Source organism: Limanda limanda, chromosome 19 (genome assembly GCF_963576545.1).
Source record: "Limanda limanda chromosome 19, fLimLim1.1, whole genome shotgun sequence".
Taxonomy (NCBI): domain Eukaryota; kingdom Metazoa; phylum Chordata; class Actinopteri; order Pleuronectiformes; family Pleuronectidae; genus Limanda; species Limanda limanda.
This window is the reverse complement of record NC_083654.1, coordinates 7,980,202-8,003,193: the sequence shown is the minus strand read 5'-3', so window position 1 is coordinate 8,003,193 and position 22,992 is coordinate 7,980,202. Positions and strand designations below refer to the sequence as shown.

The following is a 22,992-nucleotide window of genomic DNA, read 5'->3' as shown; positions in this document are numbered from 1 at the left end:
GCCACCGACTGCACCTGAATGTTGAGTGGCACATCATCATAATCACACCGCAATCTGAATATGATTAACAGTGGTGTCGGCTCTATTTGAAAATCACCTTTTTTCCTGAATCGAATCAGGGAGAGAGTGACAAAAAGGGAGGAGGGTGGGATTCTATAGAAAACATATCAGAGGGAATTTAAATGACCACTATTGTGTGCAGAATGTGAGCTTCACGAGTGCGGCGGGGTAAGATGAGGTAAGGTCTGCTCGGGGGGGGGTGAATGTATAGAGAGGTATCAAGTTTTCTGATGTGAGGCTGAATATAGCAGAAGGAAGAAATATGTCATGACTGTCATCCTCTAAAGGTCTGGATTCATCTGAGAGGGAAAAAAAACGGAACGCTACAGTGCTATAGAAAGAAAAACGAGGCACTCGAGTGAATGTTAATACTTTATTTGCCGTTTTGTATTTCACACGAGCGTAGAAACGGAAAAAAAATGTGAAAAATATCAGGAATTATTTGGTGTGACTTAAAAATGTGTATGAATCCAACAGTAATTACTTGTTTCCGACGCAGTGTTAAAAGCTTAATGCCTACAAATTACTTTCGGAGTTTAAAAACTAAAAAAGAAACTGTGCAAAAATATCCCAAAGAAGTAATTAGTAGTAGCTCAGTGCCGTTTCCCATTTGCAACTACTGCAAGTGTGTTAATAAGCACGTCGATCATCATGATACTCTGAGCTTCACCTACCATCAGTACCATTAAGATGAATATATTCGCACCACATCCATCGGGGCATCAACACACTGACCTAAATCTTTGCAGTTTGGTCAGTGATGTTTTCCAAAGGCGCCCGCAACGAGCAGCGTCGATAATTAACATGTTTTCAACTGCTTAATGTCGTCCTCATTAGAGGTGCTGCTCTGTATAATTTGGACAAAGTCAAAAGGGCTGATTCTGGGAAGCTATCCAATGAGCAGACAAAAAAAAGGGGGCGTACGGAGGGATGGTAATGAGGAGGATTGGAAAGGAAATGCTTCATCGTCCAAATGTTTTTTTCTGCGTGTCTTAATGAGTGGGTGTTAGTGAGAGGGGCCGGTGTGGTGTAATTGTGATGGAGACCTCAGGGGGGGAGTGAAATAAAGCCAAAATAAAGCATGTGACCACCTACCAACACACCTTGGCAGAGGGGAGCTCCACACCCGCCTCCTGCCCCCTAAGCACACCACCCTCGCCGGACCCTCCAGACGGTAACCTGGGAAACAGGAGAAGATGAGGGCATCGCCCACGCCGTACTGCAGGCCCTTCCTGGTGCTGTACGGTGGGATTCCAGGATCCTCACACGGCTCCAAATCGTACTCTGGCAGAAGGAAGAGAGTGTGAATGCACATTGTTAGCACATTAATCATAATAAACTGTATTTATGCAGCTCTTTTCAAAAAATTATAAAGTGTTTTACAAGATGGAACAAAGAAGAAATTAATAACAAACTGTTTAAATGTCAAGCAACCATTAATCAAAAGAAGCCAAATATGAGAAAGACTGAAATATATGAAAGACTTGAAATAATCAAATAAAATAGGGGGTTACCATAATGCCATTTAATTGAAATAGGTGTTATAAGGGGACTTAACAGATAAATGTCAGTTCAGAGCACAAGATCCATAAATGCACATTAATAAAAACATGTTTTTTAAGGTATTTTAAAAAGGATAAGGAGTCCGCCAGTCGATCTCCTCGGGCTCCCTGACAGAAAAAAATATAGTCAACCTTTGTCCTCAGTCTAGAAATAGTGATGGGTGATTTTTCTTAGTACCTGCTTTTATTACCAAGACTACATGTCACTTCCTGTAGTGTGTAAATATGTAAATTTAACAAATTACTCCTTCTGTCGTGTTTTAAAAGGCTCCCTAAAATGGTTCCACATTTGACCTGGAGGGTAAACCATGTTTAAGTAAGTTGAAAATTTCAAGTTTTTTTTAATCAGGAGACCAAATGTAATTTATTACATTTATTACATGTTATGTGCCTCGGGGGGGCCGTCTGAAGTAATGAAATCTTTACATCATTCAACCTTTCATCTGTTTTGCAACTGTTTTTTTTCTATTGGTCTTATAAAGCTAAATATTTTGGGGGGATAGGAGGCATTTTAAAGTGTTAGCGATATTATATATAGTTTTACTTAGATGTTTATATCAGGGAGGCATTAGGTAAACGACCATCTGTGCTTCATCCTAACTAATTTATGCAAAATTGATTAACTTCTCTTGATATTAACGCTTTCATATTTCACTCTCAAGTGCACGTAATGACATACAGACACACATTGATGATACGTTTTCTCCTCTTCTTTGGTTGCTCTCTCCTAAGCCTGCTCTGCTGTTTGTGTCAATAACCTATTGAAACAGACTCCTGTGATTAAAGGGGTCACAGAGTCTGATCTCTTCTCTGTAACGTCCACTCTCAAATTGCATCTAAGTCTCTTCATGTTCTGATCCGTCTCAACCCCCATGTCTCATCCTCAGTCTCTTCTGAACCCGCATCCCTCTCACCGGAGAAGGTGATGTTGAATCCCTCGTAGGAGACGGAGAAGTCGGAAAGAAAGCGGATCTGGGCCGTGTAGTTTCCGAACAGGCCGGCGCTGAGGGGCGAGGGCAGCGTGGAGCCCGTCAGCCTCCACAGGGGCTGAGAGAAGCTGCTGTTCTCCGTCACCAGCAAATGGTCGTGAGGGCTCTCGAGGTGAAACGTGTGGAAGTGGAACTGGACACCTGGAGGAGAGAGGAAGAAGGAGCCGATATCAGTGTGTGCTACTGTTGATATTACATTACATTACATTTAACTGACGCTTTTATCCAAAGCGACTTGTGCATTCAACCCCGAGGGTACAAACCAAGAACAACAAGAATCAAGAAAGTACAATTTCTTCAAAAATAAAGCAAAACTACCAAGTGCTACAAGTAAGTGCCATTTAAGTGCTACGAAATTGCAAGTATTTTTTTTTGTTCAAGGTATAGTCAGAAGAGGTATGTTATTAGTTTGCGGCAGAAGATGTGTAAACTGTCTGATGTCCGGATGTTGATGGGGAGCTCATTGCACCATTTAGGAGCCGGGACAGCAAACAGTCGTGATTTTGATGAGTGTTTAGCTCGCAGTGAAGGAGCAACGAGCCGATTGGCCGAAGCAGAGCGGAGTGAACGCGCTGGGGTGTAACAATTGACCATGTCCTGGATGTAGACAGGACCTGATCCATTCACAACATTGTACGCAAGTACTAATGATTTGGAGCGGATGCGGGCGGCCACTGGTAACCAGTGAAGGGAGCGGAGGAGCGGAGTAGTGTGAGAGAATTTAGGTTGGTTAAAAACCAGTCGAGCTGCTGCATTCTGAATGAGCTGCAAAGGTATTCTTTAAAATGTGTCCTTTGGGAAAGAAAATGTAACATTTTTGAGCATTTCTTTTAACGCAAATATATGCAAATCAATCTATGCTGTTAAGCGGTTGCATATAAAACATTGCATTGATTCCCCTTCTTCCTCACCAGACACATTGCACCCACGCCGATTGAGCATGTGCAAATGAGGCTGTGTCAATACAATGCGAGTGCTCTATCAAAGGTGACGTGACCAGAGAGTCGTCTCGTTGTGCCTTTGCCGCAGGCCAGGCTCTCAGCCCTCCAAGCAACGGGAGACAATCTTGTCCGACAAAATAAACAGGCCTCTCGGCGAGGGGAGATGACATTGTAAAGGAAATTGAATTTGACTGCTGCGTGTGTTGACACGGAACTTCGCCGCTAACCTTTGCCATGGGAGGTCTCGATTATCCACGTGCAGTTCAGGTTGTGCGGGTAGAAGTCTGGAAAGCCAGGCGACAGGATGGTGCCGACGTTGCCCTGGATGTAACCTCCGCACAAGGCTGGCGAAAGGAAGGAGAGAAACGAAAGAAAGCAGAGATGGGTGGAATCAGAGCGGGCACAGAAGAAGGAGGTAAAATTCCAGAAAAAGTTTGTCTGTGCATTTACAGTGTAGTAAAACACACTTTACAAGGGACTTTTCAAAACAGCATAAAACGGAGAGAGTGGTATTATCAATATCATTACAGAGTGGGCAGAAATCAATATCGCCCTTAAACACAAAGGAATTTACAGATGAGGAAAAAGGGAACGATCAAAGGGTGAGCTCACTGCAGCACATATAAAGCATTCATGATGAAATGAGGAAGAAACTTTTAAAAGCCCAAAACAGGAGCTGCAGAAAGAACCGCTATCATCCTATATAGATTTTATAAGAAGGCAGACGTATATAAGGATTTTAACGTGATGCAACACGAAGCAAAGTGCTCCGAAGCCATTTCTCATCTTGAATCTGTAAAAAAACACACAATGAATTAGCTTTAATCCCATTTATGCACATGGAGGAAATCTGGCAGGCGACTACTCATTTCTGGGTCAATATTATGGAACGTACCATCGCAGCTAGGCAGGGGGCGGCTCCACTGAAAATTGGGTTCGCACTCCAAAGGCTCGGTGTCGCTGAGCGTGTACCCGAACTCGCAGCTGAATGTCACCAAGGCGCCCACGTAGAAGTCGTTGCCGTGGCGCTGTCCGTTGACAGGTATGCCGGGATCCACGCAGTGATCCGACTGCAGCTGTAGGGCTGGAGAGGAGGAGAGGGGGGGGAGAGGGGGGGGGGGTGTTAGAAAGCGGGAATAGAATCAATGCACGATCAATACAAATATAAAGAAAACACAGCGTGCATTCACTGTGATTAAGCTTTTATTCTGTTTTGAATAATGAAGGTCAATGGATGTTAAAAGCAGTGGTGGGATGTAGCTAAGTACATTTACTTCAGTCTTCAGGTGCTTTTCACTTTTAATCCACTACATATATCAGGAAATATCTGTACTTTCTACTCTATGCATTATGTTAATTGTTTGCATTGTTTTTTTTATATTTTCCAAAGTAATGAATAACCATAGGGGAATTCTTCCTCTGATCCAATAAGATCAGACAGGTGACATTAGACCCCGCCTTCTGCGGCAGCAACACACATAATGACTCAGTAATAATGATACATTCGACTTTTGCATTAGGGAATAGGTTACACTCTCAAAGTACTTTTATTTTGAATACTATTTAAAAACAAGTTCTTAGTTACTTTAAGCTAATTAGAGAAGTTAATGTGGTACTTTTACTTTTACTTGAGTACCTTTTTGTCTATTTTTTTGTACTTCTACTTCAGTAAAATGCGTGTGTACTTTGGCAGTTTGCAATCCCACAGCAGCTCCGGTAAATCATTTACACAAACAGGAATGAACAGTTAACACTCCACCATGCAGAGCTCCTAACCAAGTAGTGCTCACAGTGAATTACTGGAGCTCTGCAGAGATTTTAAGAGCAAACTGTAACCAGTGTGAGCCACACAGGTGGAAATCAGGGGAGGATTTGTCTCAAGGGTTGAACTTGATGAGTGAGGATTGGTGTGTGCGTGTGTGTGTGTGTGTGTGTGTGTAGATGTGTGTGTGTGCATAAGTCAGTGTGTACATATCATTTTGAGCTTGGCGATGTGTGTCATATCTGAGAGAATAATCTCCACCCATTTCCTGTCTAATTATAGGTGTTCTAATACGAATGGCTTCATGGTGAAATTGAGAGCCTGCAGAGATTATATTTACAGCCATGACTGAAAAGATTTTAGTTGTACATTGAACAAGCATCACTACTTTTCAGTCTCTGATTTAACTTGTATATCTGTGGAGCGCGGGTGAATGAGCTCTTCTTTCCTCGCGTATCTCCTCTGTAGCTGAAGGTTTGACTTCACTTACTTTCATAGCGAATACGGAAGCCGATGTCCGAGTGGCTCTTGTCAGTGGAGAAGAGGAGAAACACGAAGTTGGAGGTGCTGATGAGGAACTGGGGAACCTGGGTGCCTTGGTAACTGCCGATCATAGGCGACGAGGGGAATCGCCCGTCACGCACCTCCAGCACGTCGTAGTTGACCTCCGTGCGGAACCTGAGGACAGGAAACGGGGATTTTTATTGAGCCCAGCTGCTGCTTCTGGAAATCCACCAGAGGCGAAATATCAACTGAAATGATAACAGTTTTTAGGCACGTTCTGAAAAACATCAATATTTACACGGTTCGGATATTGTGGGATTGAGGAAATTAGCACAAACTGAAAAGTGGTGTGCTTTTCATTTATGCCCACAGGCCTCAAAGTGGGTTAATCAAATTTTTGGGTAAATTGCCAACACTAAGTGTAATTTGGAGTTGATGACAGATGACAAAATACATATACAAATACACAAATATTTACAAATCCACCAATTTTGAAACCAACTGGATAGATCCCCCAAAAATGTGATGAATATATTTATGAAACTTGTGTGAAATTAGCCTGAAACCTCATTACTCAAGGACTAAATATCCGTAACGTTAAATATCAAGTCAGATCTGAAGAATTATTAAGTCTTTGTTAATTTATCTACATGAGCTGAAAGGTCACCGCCGCCTCATGTTTCGGAACTTTAACGCTTGACGGAAAATTTAAGCTTTTAAACAAACCTTTCTAGCTTGTCAACATTATCAAACCAGGAGGGTTCAAATGAAATTATTTCCAATTTGCACACGTCTGAGCTGTGGGGAATCCTGAAGACATTTGGCACGCTTTGGCGCCCGCGTTGGCGTGTGCACGTGCGCGCGAGTGCGTCCGTTCGTGCGTCTCTGCCTTTGTTGCGAGAGCCACTTCATCTTCAAAGCCATGAATAAATTGCTCAGTTTCAGAAGCATGTCATCTAAATGAAGCGGTTTGTGATATTTTATTGATGTTACATAAAAATTAAAGAGCAACAAACATTTATGTTGCATTCATTTTGCATGGCGTGCGATCGTGGCGGGGATGGGGATGAGATGGGCTCCCAAGGATGAGCTGGAACGAAACACTGATGTAGCGTTTGATCCAACGGCTGTATGTCGCCCTCTCTCTCTCTCCCTCTCTCAATCGGGACAGAGTGTCTCCTCTCCCATCTCCTCGTTTCCCCCTGACAGACCATCGGCATTTACATACTTGCAGGTCCTGGTTGGATTTCCTTGTGTGTAGATGTGGCGGGTATCAAATGAAAAGCTAATGGGCACTTACTAAATAAAACATAGTGTTTTCCCTAATAGGAGATGTATGTTAATGTGCATTAGATCAAGTGCTTTACCCGCAGCGATGGAAGACAGATGGGAAGAGATAAAAGCAAGTCGAGATAAGTACACGCCCACGTGTTGAAAAGAAGGAAAAAGCGAGAGAAATTCAAACTTGTTTCCAAGCGTGAAAAAAAAAAAGGAGAAGCGATGCTATCTGGGTGACTCACTTGTCGAAGATGATCTTAATGGGGTAGCCTGGAGGAGCCTCGATGATCCATTCACAGTTAAGGGCCTCCTTGTAGAGTTCTGGCCAGCCGGGGGAGAGGATGATCCCACTGGGAGCCTTCAGTTCTCCTCCACATGGGGCTGAAGGAGAGAGACGGTACAAAAAAAAACAAAAAAAACCAGCTGATGTATGACAATGTCCATATATGATCCCATGCATCAGCTGGGGCTCATCCCATTTCTTTAACTGCCCGGGGTCTATTTAATGTAAATTGGTGACAGCACTTCAAGGTTAACCATTCCGTCTGAGACCGGGCCTGTTATTGCGTGAACGCCCTGCGCATACATTACGTATGTGCAGACGCTTTTGTCTTTCAAATCTGTCGTTTAACCCCTTCCCAGGAAGAGAAGAGGTGTCGCTGTCGCACCCATCAAGTGGGGAACGACAGAATATCCCTGATCGTTAGCACAAAAGACACTCGAGCACGTCGACCCCTCGTCTCGCTTCGCCCCGTGCGCGTGCCGATCCTCGACCGGCACCGCACGTGCAAAGCGGAGGGGCTTAGTGACGGTGCCAGCTCCTCGCTCTCTTTGAAGAGGAATGATTTAATCAGCCAACTCAGCATATTGAAGGACATCTATAAAACGCATTACGCCACAAACACCGGGGTGAGATAGATGGTCCCGGAGGAATACAAAGCTGCTCGGGCACACGGGGGGGGGGGTGGGGGAGAAGTGACATGTTTTAATAATGATTCCTCCTTTGCATATGAGTGGTGAACTAGATTAGACCCCTTCAGACTCCTGACCATTCACTCCGACAACCTACTCTGGTTGAAGCTTAGCTTTATCTGAAGCCTTGTTAGCCCTATTAGCCTGCTACTTACTGGAAATAGTTTATTGACTACAGAATCAGGAAGTGGTAATCACAGCTTGTTTTCACTTGTTATTGATTATTAAATTAGCTTCAGTTGTATGTAAAGATTCTGTGATTTTTTATTATTTACATGTAATGAGTATAAAAAAGTCAATGTAGCAAACAGACATTACATTATGTCTTCACAGTGCCGGGTGGAACGATGCTCCACCGCTCCTGGGTGAGCTACACCTTCACATGAGGGTTTCACTTTGTCTTTCTGCAGACGTGTAATTTTATCTGAAGGTCACTTCGATTTCCAGACCTTATTTGGATTTCTACATGTCATCTTCGCCTCCATTTCCTGATGGCGTTTCAGACGGTAAGAATTACAAGTTGGTCAAGATTTCATGGCTTTCTATATGGTCATCTATTTCTAGCTTTTTGAGTTCATGTAATAAAAAGTAGCAACACATCGACATCACACTCATGTTTAATATCCGTTGGGTAGAGTGGTTGTATTATATTTTACTGAGTCAACAAAAATATTGTTTTCACTCAGGGTTGCCCAAGACTCTCATACAACTGTAACTATGGCAACGACAACCTAAATATATCAACATATACCTGTGTAATATTGGCTTTGACATATGGAATAAAAAAACACATTACAATAACTCTGTTGGTAAATCTAAAGGCCAATTTATGCCTCTCCGTTTCTTCTATTACGGACAGATAAGACCGCCCTATCCGTCGTGAAACGCCCTCTCCGAATGCTTCCGACAGCTTTTCGTACACGTCTGATTTTTCTAACTATCCGTCTTCATGTTGGAGACCCGACGGACCGCTCTTGGCTGTGATTGGTCCGCGAACGACATCATTTCCGTATGGCTTCATTTCCGTATTTCCGGACCTCAAACTTCCTGTTTACTTCCTGTTTACTTCCATGTAGCATCAAACCCAAACACAACTATGATTCTACGATTAATGTGACGTGTGTGTTAAGCCAGCGGAGTTGTCCGGCTGACGGTGGCTCGTTAGAGCACTGAGGGCATGTGTGCACGGTCACAGACGGTTATAACGAGCTTTCAAAACGGCGCTAGCAGGCTAGGCTAGCGGGCTAGGCTAGCCACCATGCTAACTGCGGTGGTAACAGTGCAAGAACCCGCCGTCACGACTTTAATTCCACTTCTATCATAACACTGTTTCTATAATACCGTCAGGTTAGAAGCAAACACTGGATAGTAGTTGTTAGTGCCGGGAGTCCCTGCTGACTGTGTGTGGAAGCTGGGGGGAGCTAGGTCCGTGTAGCTTCTAGCTACATGTAGCCTCAAGCAGATTCAAGCTGTGGAATCAGCAACACAGTTCGGAAACAAGACCGGGGAACCGCTGCGCTAAGAAACGATTACATCAGCATTTTGACCCGCTGGGTGTCACTTTATTTAGTTCTGTTAGTTGCCATGGTTCAGTGTGTGGGACGCAAGCTAACATGTCAACAGAGACACGTGGACTTCTTCTTCCCAAATGGGGTAGGCCTCTCTGAGCTCGTCTTCCGTTGCGCCAGCTATGGGTTTGGCGGTGAATTTTTTCCGGACGTAGACTGACGGAGAAGTAAAAATCAAAAAGAGTCTTTTCCCTCTGCTGAGAACTCTCCGAGAAACGGACACCTAGTAGTATATAAGAGCCTTAACGATTGTACTTTCCCTACATCAATGTGTGTCCCCAGCGTGAAGCTTCACCTTATGCCACTTAACTAAAAAAGGGGTGAAGCCAAAACGTTGCCGCGGTAACCCCTCCCTTACCTACCTTCACAGCGGGGAACAGCGTTATCCCACACCACGTTGCCATCCTTGAGAATGCAGGAGATGGTTTGAGAGCCGTGGGTCTTCACGAAGCCCTCCTCGCACAGGAAGGAGATGGAGCTGCCCAGCTGAAGGCTCTCACCGAAGCGCTTCCCGTTAACCGGGACACCGGGGTCTGGACACTCGTTGTGGCGAAACGCTGTTGGAAATAACCAAGAGAGACGTCAGTGTGAAGGTAGAAGTGTGAGGATTTCAATATTTTAACTATAGGTTGTGGTTGACAGAATTCTAAACAAATAAAGATAGAAGCATTTCAAATTATATTTGTACTCCTAACAATAAAGATACGAGTAGTTTTAGCTAGATATTATGCCTTCATACAAATGATTTTAATAACCGCTAGTGTTAAGAATGAATGTTTCACTTGTTCTCATTTCTAATTTTTGTATTAAAGCGTAATTCCCTTAGGTTCATTAAACTCACATAGATTTCGAGCAGCTGTCTGATAAGTTCTGGAGGTCGGACAAAGTGACTTTGTTGACTTAATTCTGTTTCGTTGCTTTGGTTTCGAGGATCCGAATGTTTACAGAGTCAGGATTGTTTTGATGAAGCAGAAAACATAATATGCTCAAATACACAACAGTTTGGCCTTCATGGGCTCAGCTGTGTCAAGGCCTTGGGAGTGGCTCCTTGCTACTTCCGTATTCAAATGCCAGGAGGATGGCTTAGGCCTGCATACTTCAGAGGAGGAGGAAAGAAGATCTACTGCTATAAAATGGACAGGCGCCGGATGTTTGTGGCCCTCTGATACAACCAATGTGTGGAAGCCCATTGCCTTTGCTGTAACCTGTTCATTGCTTTCCTAAAAAAATACTTGATTGAACAAACCGAGTTCGGCTCTTCTTCTCTTAAAGCAGGGGTGCCCACACTTTATAGGCTTGTGAGCTACTCTCGAAATGACCAGCTCAACAAGATCTACACCCCCCCCCCCCCGCACACGTACCCCCTCTTTTTTCGCACCAGGAAACACACTGAAAACTGATTTTAAACGATATAGATAACATATTTTATATCTTATATGATAGAAATGATTAAATATGCATCCCATAGTTTGTATTCCCCTTCTGTTGTCCTGGAGATTTAATTTTATCAATTTTACCAATCACATTATTAAATGTCTCCCTCTGCACAGCCACAAGCAGTCATATAGATAAAAAGAGAGAGGGGGGGGGGGGCTACGTATTCTCCACTTAGGTTTGAGTGGAGAATACGTAATTTACCCTCCACACCCGACATAGCAAACAGCGGAGAAGTTCTTGAAGATGGATGACATTAAATTAATAATTTAAGTGGAGAAGTACAGTGAGCTGTATGATCCTCCAGAGGTGGGACCAAGTCATTTTTTTGCAAGTCCCAAGTAAGTCTCAAGTCTTTGCCCTCAAGTCCCAAGTCAAGACTGACAAGTCTCAAGTCAAGTCCAAAGTCAAGACTGACAAGTCTCAAGTCAAGTCCAAGTCCTGCAGTTTGAGTTTCGAGTCCTTTCAAGTCCTTTTGATCACAGAGTAATGATATATTTACACCGACCATGTATGCTTTTAAAATCTGTATTTATTTATTAAGACAAGTGAAATTGAAATTGCACTTGCGGGGGCCGCTCCTATGCAGTTCAAAAAAGGACAACGGCTCATAAATCCAATCCAAAACCAGTTATTTTTAATTAAAGGAGATCTTTACAAATGTAAGTGCAATGACATTAAACATGTCAAACATTAAACATTTAACATGTCAACACAACATTTAAGAACTTTTGGGAGGACACGTCAAGACATGAACCACATGACAGCTAAAATAAAAAGTTTAAATGCCGCTGTCCCACTGTATATTTAAACTTTTGGTTAAACTTTGGTCCACCTTTAGAGCACTAGTCTACAAACTTCTCGTTGAGTTTGAGCAGCAGCTGATTTTCAAGGTGAGTAGAGCTCATCCGGGTTCACTTTGCAGTGAACAGCATCCAGCACAGCTGAAGAGTCACCCGCAGGCGGCTGAGGCAGGTAGACCAGTCGGCTATTGAGTTTCAGGCAGTGTTGTGCATGAACGAGTTCAAAATAACGCGTTCATTTTTATGAGAACGTTGAACTAAACGCAACTTTATGACAAATAATGAATTTGAACTGTAAACACGTTCATATTATCTGAGGTCAAGCTGAAACGTTACGTAATGTTTTCCTTCTCCTGAGGAGAGACGCTGTCTAAAACGAATGCTTGCACCATGTCGTTGTGATCGTTGTTGTGTTTATTTGAAATGAAATGCAGTCTTACAGGGCAAAATACCGTCTGAAAGTTGCAATTTCGTTTTTCAACTTTTTTTTGTTGGGGGGGGGGGCTCTTGCATAGAGCACCAAATGTGCTAGGGCCGCCCCTGTGTAGCGCAGTGATTCTCTGTATGGTGCACACCACCGGTGCGGCGCGGAGGCTTAACAGGCGCGCGTCCGGGAGGAGAGAATGCGAGGCGGATCTAATATTATAACTAATGTTTTGACGTCAGCATCTCTTTAACGGCGGAGCAGTAAACAAATCGCTCTTTCGCCGTCATCCACTCTATGCAGCTCTAGGGATTAGCGCTGTGCGGCGCTTCCGCGTCCGGTTTGAACCCGACGTGACGAGCAGTCCGCCCCCGTTGACGTTCGCAACATCATCCAGGGTGGGAGGCGTGGCGGCGGCGGCAGGGGCAAAAAAAAAAAAAGTGGGTACGTGCGCCGGAGCGTCCACGTGCCTCTTGTCAAGTTGTGCGATCGACCCACACTGCCTTCGCGATCGACGTATTGGGCACCCCTGTCTTAAAGGATAAACGAACACGCCTAACAGAAGCAAGGAGAGTTTCTTTACTAATTCCAAATAAAAAAAAACCACTCTTTTGAAAACCGCTAGACGAACAGATCACATGCGATTCCGCTGCCATTAATCTTTGTCACACATTGCATTTTCACTGCCAGGATTCTAATTTCCATGGAGAATCCAAAATAATTACCCAAGTTTCTCGAAGCAAACTTTTTCCCTCCACTGTCAGCACTTAGTAATGCCGGCGTTTAACAAGAAGAAATGAGTTTCACTTAGTGAGTCACATTGATTCAACCTGCTGCAGTAATTCTAACGCGTGGGAAACCACCGCGTATGCAAATTCGCCGGCGCCAGATGACACCGCTGAATGATACGTGGAGCAGACAGACGGGGGAAATTGTTTTCACGCGTCTGCTAAACTTTACCTCTCAGGCTTCTTAATGAGGAGGTACGAGTGAGAAGAGGCCGCGCAGTCACTATAGAAGAGGCATAACCCCAGAACAAGGCATGTAAACAAATACCTCACCTGCGCCTCTATCTCTCTCACATAATTTTTCACTCTTGTACACACACACACACACACACACACACACACACACACACACACACACACACACACACACACACACACACACACACACACACACACACGTAGTGAGGTGACACGATGTGTGGGTGTTGATAAATCCCTCTTCTGCAGCCACTGGACCCAAACAGAGTGCCAGCCAAACCTCATCCATCACGATCATCCTATTTATTAACAGGCAAAAATCCCCTCAATACAGTTTGGCATGTCCTTAATTAACATGAATGATGGAAGTTGTCCGCTCAGCTCCGCAACCCCCACGACAAAAAACCTGCAGTTAGACGCCGCCGTCGCCAGGAACCAACCGTCATCTTCAATTAACTTCCCTTGACATTCATTCGCCTGCGACAGCGTTGGTTATTTATGTGTTCATCTAACTTGCTAATTATTGCATTAGCCGCCACGTGTGGGCCGAGCCGTGGCTTTACACAGACACCTGGGCCGAGGTGATGCTGTGAAAATGAGCTGGAGCACCGACCCAAGAGCATTCTGGGTAAGCTGAGGCAAGTTGGTAGTGGATTCAGAAAACTAAGAGCAGGAAACAGAAGCTGTCTTGAGGGTACAATGTAATTATAATTAGATTGTATTGGTTTAAATGAATATACAACTACGGATGAGTAAGTCTCGCCGGCTACAATAACAATGATCATCATATTAAAGTACAACTTCCCCTCTGAGTTTTGGCTAAGATTCAAAAAATGCCTTGAGAGCAGAGTGATCCACCTTTGATTGGAGGGTTTTAACTTGGTTTGTTACCCGAGACTATGGTAGCTTTGGTTAGATAGATAGCATTATGAACTGAAACCTGTATTTATTATGAAACAAAACCAACATTTATGTAATAATCAAAGAACAGTCGAATAATTTACTGTTCAAAAAACATCAACACAAGTGTACAGTATCCCCTCAATACTACAACTATGGGAGATACGTACATAAAAGTGAGCGGATCAGACAGTCTTGTGTTTATATGCCGGAGCAGTGTGTAACTACAAAGATTAGTAACTGGGACATTTTGCACAGTTTGTAGACATCCCGGGATTAGTGAGATCAAATCTTAATTCCGTAAGATTAATTTAGAGATGATGTAATCTCCGTGAGACTCACCTTGTGGAAAAAAGGTTAAATAGCGCATTTATTTTTTATGACACTCCCAGCAAAAAAAATTATGTTATGTGTATTTTTCATTACAAGATTTAAAGTCTCAGTCCTTTGGTTCAAAGGATATGATGTTCTTGTATTAGCAAGGTTTCATATTAACTACAACTGCATTTCTGGGGTTTTATAAGTTCATGTGCACTGGACACTTATATGGGAATGACCATAAATACCATAACTACCTTACTAATAACTATTACTACTGATAATATGTTCCCAAGCAGGTATATGCCAGAGTCTTCCAGTAATATAATGAGCTGGACCAAGGGTGACAAGTACAAACTAGAGGCTATGAAAACAAACTGTCTAAATAAAAATAACATTTTATTGCGTACATGAAATTGACTCACACCCTAATCTTAAAGACAAGTCGTACGGAAACAAACCTCCCGACGGCACCATAACTATTTATGAATAGCTTTGTGGGTTTATAAGGTTAGGGCTGGACTCTTTGTTCGCAGATGCTTATTTTGGGAGGTGTAAAACAAATAAATTGCAAAGATTAGCCTCGTTTCACAATAGAGCACATGCGTTGAATACAATAACTCCGCTGCCAACCCCTCACAGTACAGTATATCCATGAAATGGGCTTACCAGCACGCAGCCAGCATGTGCTGTGATAAGAGCATAAAACCCAATCGGAATTTCCTCAGAAGTGAGTAGCTACCCAGAATAGAATTTAATGAGCGCAGCCACAATGGACACGTCAGGTAAGGGTGCTGCATCTTTGTTGGGGTTCTATTTATAAGTCAAGTCTCTATCTAGTCAATAAAGACCTTTGTTATTTTTCTCCTTTCTCTATATGACTATGCATGTGAGAGTAAGGACGGGTGGAAGAGTTTATGCACTCTGTGGGAGACCGGAGTAAACACAACATCCAGTCCAGTTGGTTACAACCTTTGAGAAACTCCCCCAGTGAAGTACTTACTCGTGAACGTGATGTTGAAGCCTCGGTCTGTGTAGGTGTGGTCAGTCAGGAACTCCAGACGAGCCACATGGGCACTGGTTGTTATGGGAGGAGGAAGGACGTCACCGGAGTACGTACCGAGGATCGGAGACTCAGCCTGACAAGCAGGAAGAAGGGAAGAAGGACGCTTGCTTAGATTGTACACATGATTATAAAGGCTGCTTCTCCTACTGAGAGCACAGTCACCGACAGACGTCGGTGGATGAAGTTGCACAGAGAAATATTCGAAATAACTGAGGACAGCAGCTTATGAACCGCCAGTACCTTTCCTCCATCCTTGATCGAGAGGAAGTCAAACTGTTTCTCCATGCTGAGATCGTTGAAGGCCAGATTGATCCGGCTCTCGGGGTTGGAGATGATCAGCCACACACAGTGCATGTTGTTGCCGTACTCCTGAGGGTAGTTGGGGGACAGCAGCACCCCGGATGGAGTGGTGAAGTTGAAGAAACAGGAAACTGTCGGAGTGATGGAGAGTTGGAGACATGAAGAATGAGTGTTGAGGCAATATAATAAGATTTTACTGAATTTGCATGAATCTACTTCATAAACCATAGACATCTAGGAGACCTGGGAGGGAGTCATATGGACACAATGTGTTATCTTGTAGAAATAGTACATACAGGTGTACAATGACTTGCTAAGAGCACATGGCAAATGTAAAAAAAAGAACTCTTGAAAATCAAGATGCAGAGGCAAAGTGTTTAATGGAAGTTGAGGATTCCCATAGTGGTTAAGTTCAGAGGTAGACAGAGTTTGGATTCCTCTTTGAATGGCCAGGGTTAAAAGGGATAAGTTTAGTATGTGCAACTGCAGTTGAACCCCTCCTCTGCTTTTCGCCCCCAATTTATTCAGTCCCTCGTGACTCGGCACGCTTCTCTCTCTCTCTCTATCTCTATATCTCTATATCCCAGTCGCTTTTGCCAACACAGCATTGACATCGGACACATCTGTAAACGTATACCTTGTTAAAACAACATCATTTGGTCTTTTGCAAAAAACAAATTACAGTAATTATTATTGGCATATAGAGCGGGGAAGTGAGATCCGATCACAAGATGTCACAGGAGTATTTTATCGTCAGGTGCGAAGAGACAAACTTGTGATCGACCTTCTCAGGACCCATGTCTGAACAGCACCTGAGGGCCGGTGAGGTCGTGGATTGGTCGGTTTAAACCGGTGTAAAATCCTCCCGTTGGCTTAAATCGAGGGGATACAAATACATTTCTCTAATACCTAATGCACACAAACAACCTGGCAATGACACGAGACAACCCTGCCGCTCTGTGTCTACACGACTACGACATATTGTTAAACGATAATCAAATAAACATTCTCTCCCTTTATTATGTAGCCAAACTGACTCGGGGGCCAGGAGCCACTGTCAGTCAGCTCAGTGATGTTTATCTAGATACTGTGGCTTTTTTGTCCACCCCTATTATCTCATCAATAATACAACAGAGGGTATTATCTGCACGGTCAGCTCTCTTTTACTTTTTTTTCGCCCTCTCATCCTCTAACGCTCTCACGCTCTGTGTTTGTCTTTCATGGCGTTAATTAGCTAATAAGCCCCCCTATTGTTTCAGAATCTGCAGCCTCTGCTCTGCAAACTGTAGGGATAATCTGACCGTTTTATTATGCAGCCACGTGAGCTGCGTTGTCCCTGTGTGTGTGTGTGTGTGTGTGTGTGTGTGTGTGTGTATGTGTACACAGTGTATGGGACTTACAAACACAGCTGGGTTTCTTCGCCGACCACTGGTTGTTCTTCTGACAGGTGATGTTCTTCTTGCCGACCAGCTCGAAGGCAGGAAGACACTCGAAGTACAGCCGGTCCCCGTGACGGAAACCCGCCCCCTCCCGTTTGCCATACGCCGGGATGCCGGGATCTCCGCAGCTGCCCTGGTCGATCTCTGCGTGGTTAGAAAAAACAGGCAGATTACTTACCATGCAAGCCGTAATGATAATAAGCAATTTCAAGAAGGGAAACATTAGTGTGGGTTGTATAAATAAAGACCCGTCCTTATTACCTGGTGTCGTAGTGAAGATATAAATTTAAAGGTCACAATGTAATTTGCACAAACCAGCTCCCTAACCGCGCTCACTTTAACTCCTATATTAAACGAAATTGTAATGTCATGGCAAGTTATATTTAACATCATTAACAATCAGGTGGGGGCCTGTAACACATGAGAGGAATATTTTCTCCTCTTCTGGCCTAGAAATATAGATATATATCAAATAGAATAGGAAGGGAGGGCTTCTCATCCGAAGGTTATTACTGCCTGTTGCCTCCAGCAGATATTGACAAGATGCAACTGCATAGATAAGAAGTGATCTGGAGATGCAGGATCGCACTTTCGATCGGAATATATCAAACAGGGCTATATTCCGCTTTCAAGCAAATGTGAGTTCAGCTGTTTGACACAACATGTGTCCGTAGAGCGCTGAACGTATGACCTAGGATGACACATCTTCTTTCCATGAGTCGAGTAACAAAATAAAAGTTCTTCCCTTGCAGGAAGCATGGAAGGTCACATACGAGGAAGAACAGAATGTGCTCGATGGATAATCTGTGCCGAGCACGAAACGAAACACAGATTTGGGGAACTGTTGCTTCTTGTTCCCTCCAGTACCGAGTTGAATAATCAATCTCCATTTAGAATTTGTATGTTAGCGAAGGGGACAGGATTTATTTGACCTTGATTAACATGAAATGATTAACGAACATTACTGAAAAGACAGATGGTAAATGGATATTTTTTGGGATATTATTATTCTGAGGTTTTCCAGACTTATCGACCACTCAAAGGGATTTACAGTACAATGGCGAGTCACATTCACCGCTTTCTCTATCACACACCATTCACAACTGTCAGTGCAGCTGTCCGGGGCAATTTGGGGTTCGGTATTTTGCGCCCAAGGACACTTCAGACTGGAGGAGGTGGGGATCAAACTCTTCTGGTTAGTGGACGACCCTCTCTGTTTCCTGAGATCCAGAGTCTGCTCAGAACAGATCAAGTTTTTCTTCCTACAGTTCAGCCTTCAGGTGATTTTCACCGCTTCTTTAGTTGATTTGTGGACACACAAAAAAAACTGCTGGCTCTTCTGATGAACACATCAGTGCAACACTTAAATCAGATTGTCGACAGTATCACCTGCTTGTTTTAGGTGACTGTAGCATTACAGCTTGTGTTTCTCTGGATCAGATGTGAGGGTTTTGCAATCGTTAAAAGTTGGGTACTGTGTAAAAAAGTCGTCTGAGAGTCCTTACGTGCGCACGTCCTTAACACTGAGTGAAGTTGAGTAATGTGTCCTCGGCTGTAGAGTGTCATCAGTCTGGTCCCCACCTCGGTTCCTCCGTGTTTTGCATAAGAGATATTGTTCCTGTCTGGAACCTTAGGCCGGATACATATGACTGAATGGATATTAGCAATTAACTACGGATGACTCAGTGTGCTGGGGTCATTACAGGCTGACAGGAGAGACCAGCCTCTATACTTCATGGCGATAAAAACCATGTGACGTCCCGGCACGGATTATTATTTTTATTTTTCTCCATTGGCGTCACCTTTACCCCCCCCCCGCACTCACTCATCTTTAAAAAAGTCTCCCTTATCGGTATCTCTCTATCTCCCCATCAAATGTATCCCTCCCTTTACTGTGTGCTCTCACTTGCACTGGAAGCTGACGTACGCACTTTTGGTCAGAAACACACACACACACACACACACAAACACACACACACACACACGCCTCCATGACCATCCTTCGCCCTTAACGCCGCACCCACCCAATTTCATTACGCCGAGATTTATGCGCATCCCTCTCTTTCACTCACTCTTCTTTCTACTTTTCCGAGGATGAGGTCTGCATGTGGGAATGCTGAGGCATCCTATCGAGGCTTCCAGATGGGGAAACACAGAGGAGCGAATAAGATCATCCATCCAGGAAATGACGGCAGGGCCTAATACGATTTTAAATCGCACCAGGGGTGATGCTGGGTATAAATCCATACCCAGCCCTAATGATGATCATCATTTAGAACACATATTTAGAGCTCACTGCTGTTTGGATGTATGGCTATCCTGAGGCGGCCTCACTGACAAGACAACTCATCGATCTTACATGTGGAAGTCACCTTTAAAGGGAAGGGAGCGCTTAGGGCGAGTTTTAAGCCGAGCCTGAGAGGAGAAAGAATGACGGGGAATGGGTAAGATCCAAAAGAAACCAGATCTGGGAGGAGAAACAGGCTACGAGCGCAAAAACCACATGCACACCCAATCAGGCAGATTCACAGCAGCGTTTAAAGTAGAGCTTTAGCCAAAATGGAGGATATACATGAGAGAGGCCTTTGAAGTGAAGTCTTTTGTGGACTGTGTTAATCTCCTGTTATACACATGTTAGTGGATGTATCTGCGTCATCGTGGATGAGATGATCTCTGAGGAGCAATGTACACAGGACAGAGCAAACCTGCGCTGGATTGTCATGAATAAGGGAAGAGAGACGGAACGCCACGTTTGTTGTCCCCCCCCCGTCTCCTTGACATTCCAGGGTAATCCGAGCGTTGTTGTGTCGCTCAAACTCACATTACTGTCAACAACTGCGCTGCAATTGCTGGAGGCTTAGGCTCACACGGGGACTTTGATAGCCAAGTATATCTGTGTAACACACTATCGCACATAATACCTTGATGGACTTCATATACCTGCATTTCCATTTGGACCTAATTCTATCAGCACCATTTGCGGGAATGGGATATATTTAGTAGTTTTTTTAAACATATTGTATCTTTATGGCCCAACGTGCTTCATCATAAACTCTCTCTTCCTGCTGCACTTTACTGAATCTAAGCCCCAGACTGATACTGAAGAAAAGAATGTAAAAGGGCATCCGGTGCCAATCCAAATAACTATGAAGATTTCAGTTTCTAATTTAAGGAACGTTGCATTTTGCTGTGTTATGAACTGAAAGTTTATTGTACTGGGGTTAGCTTTAATTGTTATGTGGTTGATGTCAATGTATTTATATAACTGTGTATTTAGGAGTTTTCACACTTCACATGTTCAATCTCAACTTCCAGTGCGCCTTTGCAATACAAATCTGTTCTTATCGTCAACCTTCGTTTTTGTGCTTTTTCTAAAAGTATGGATTAAACACCAGCATCAGCAAACCCAAAACAAAACCCTCCCCTATGACCTCTGTGTCCTCGATGTTAGCAACCCTCCTGCTGGTGCATGCATTCATACATGGTGCATTCTGTACGTCTAATTGTTCTCACATTACCCACACTGACAGTGTTGGTAAAAAGCCCTACAGTGGTGCTTTAGCCCTGCACATGATTTTCCTTGCAAGCATTAGAAGCTCATCTGAAAGATTGAGGCCACTGCAGAGCATGTACAAAGATGCTGATGGGTAAAGAGGAAGTGTGTGTGTGTGTGTGTGTGTGTGTGTGTGTGTGTGTGTGTGTGTGTGTGTGTGTGTGTCCTGGCATGACGACGTTTGCAATTACACTTGATGATCAGCCTTAAAATACAAGTAATTGAGAATGCAAATTAGATTTCGGGTTGCTCCAATCTGGGAGGTGAAGTGGTTCAAAGCGCCTCTTCCCCTTCATTAAGTAGAACTCATTGTTCTAATTACACTTCGGTGCAGCACGCTGCTCCACTTTCTCTGTTATTTTTACTGATGAAAAATAAGCATCTGTGGACAAGAGAGAAGACGCGCTGTGCTTCTGAGATCAAACCTCACAAACGCACGCAGAGACAAGGGAACACACGCGCACACACAGATTCGCAGACTCCCACCGTCGCTCCCTTTTGTCTGATCTCATTGTCACACGTGCATGCCAACATATAAACAAATTAATTCACATTTGTTGAAGTGTAGACACACACACACACACTCTCAGATTAGGCAACGGGGCAAATGCATCATCAATCTGCACTGATCTGCAGTGACAGCTGATTGACTGTTTCTGAAGAGTTTATTCTATAAAGTAACTGCCGCAATTTGGGCATAGTTAGTATTGAACTGTCAATTTGGGTTTTCATTTACCGACAATCGTTGCTCAGAGTCGGTCAGAATAAAGAAAACAGCTCCCCTGCAGAGCTCCTTTGTGTTTGCATTGTCAAAGAGAAATCTCTATTCCTATGTTTTATTGAGCAGCTTTGTAATCTAGCTGCCATGTGGCACACGTCAGGTAGCTCGGCTTAAGGCAGCCTGCCTATCTCCTATGACACTTCTAAGGTCCTTTAAGTTGTTTACTAGACAGACGCAGCATCTCTAATCCTTATGTTTTTGAAAGCGAGCTGAGGATGATCAGAATGCAGGGAAGGGCAACAATGATACAGTCACCTGAAGCAAAATGTGTCGGAACTCATGATGTCAGGGAGTCGCAAGGCGGAGGGGGACATGACCCAGAAAAGACATTTAATTCTAGTCGAGGTCGTCTATGAAGCGCCGAGACAATACGATCGTTTCCTAACTGACTGTTTCCGTGAAACTTTGAAATGATGAAGCACCTCAGGGTCGTCTGGAAAAAGATCCAAAGACAGTAACGTCACAAGGCTGCCACTTTTATATAACTTAACTTCCTTTAAAGCTATTTGAGAGTCAGCTGAGACGGGTACCTCAAACGAGTCAAGTTTTTTTTCATGCAATCGAGGCCGGCCAGGATGTGGGAAGGGACCTTACCTTCGAAGGAGACCTTGAAGCCGAGGGAGCCGCTTGTGTCGTCTGTTTTGAAGTTGAGCCACATCTGGTGACTGGTGCTGACCACCAGGTCTGGAGTGGTGGTGCCAGACAGACTTTGAAAAGAGAAAAGAGGACAAACAAATCCCTTTAATGGTGGACATGAAAATACCGGATGTTTGAGCTACATTTAAGTGTGACAATTGGGAAACCAGGATAAGATGTGTTTTAGAATAATTATTATAATATTATAGTTATTATAATATAAGCACGGTTTGCCCTTACTGCTGAGATCTAGAGTCACTGCTTTTAAGCCCAAGGTGACGTTTCTATTCGATCATTAAAAAAACTTAAAACAAAACCTGAAGTTACAGTGACACCAGTGACATTTTTAACAAGTTAATCTGTTGTGGATTTAATTTTAAATAGATAACCCTGTCATACTTGCCATTCAATCAAAATTCAATAACCCATAATTCTTTGTAAATTTTTAAAAAATCAAAAACTGAAACCACTCATTTACAAAAGAAAGTCGAACCCATCGGGTGCATCCTCTTTGCTTTAATTAGCTTGAGATGTCTTTACTTTGGTTCAACTGTGGCCGAGCCAGAGTCCAGACTTAAACCTCACTGAGCTTCTTTGGAGAACTGAAGCTCACAGAAGCTTCCCATCATTCCAAAGAAGCCTGAGAAGCTGTGCAAACTGGGATAAACTTCCCAAATCCAGGTTTTCAAAGCTTCCAAAGACGTCACCCGAGTAGA

The 22,992-nt window shown here is 43.6% G+C and overlaps 1 protein-coding gene across 1 annotated transcript in view; it reads right to left on the bottom strand.

The window, feature by feature from the left end:
* The window catches only part of csmd2 (CUB and Sushi multiple domains 2), a 260,666-nt gene that overhangs the window by 95,901 nt on the left and 141,773 nt on the right, over positions 1-22,992 (bottom strand). Inside the window, exons 12-22 of the mRNA XM_061092731.1 lie at positions 22,235-22,347; positions 17,268-17,450; positions 15,808-15,998; positions 15,505-15,640; positions 9,999-10,193; positions 7,339-7,477; positions 5,805-5,992; positions 4,448-4,636; positions 3,780-3,896; positions 2,537-2,752; positions 1,156-1,344 (exon numbers count right to left, since the gene is read on the bottom strand). Coding sequence (XP_060948714.1) covers positions 1,156-1,344; positions 2,537-2,752; positions 3,780-3,896; positions 4,448-4,636; positions 5,805-5,992; positions 7,339-7,477; positions 9,999-10,193; positions 15,505-15,640; positions 15,808-15,998; positions 17,268-17,450; positions 22,235-22,347 — 1,856 coding nt within the window. The remainder of the gene's footprint in view (positions 1-1,155; positions 1,345-2,536; positions 2,753-3,779; positions 3,897-4,447; positions 4,637-5,804; positions 5,993-7,338; positions 7,478-9,998; positions 10,194-15,504; positions 15,641-15,807; positions 15,999-17,267; positions 17,451-22,234; positions 22,348-22,992) is intronic.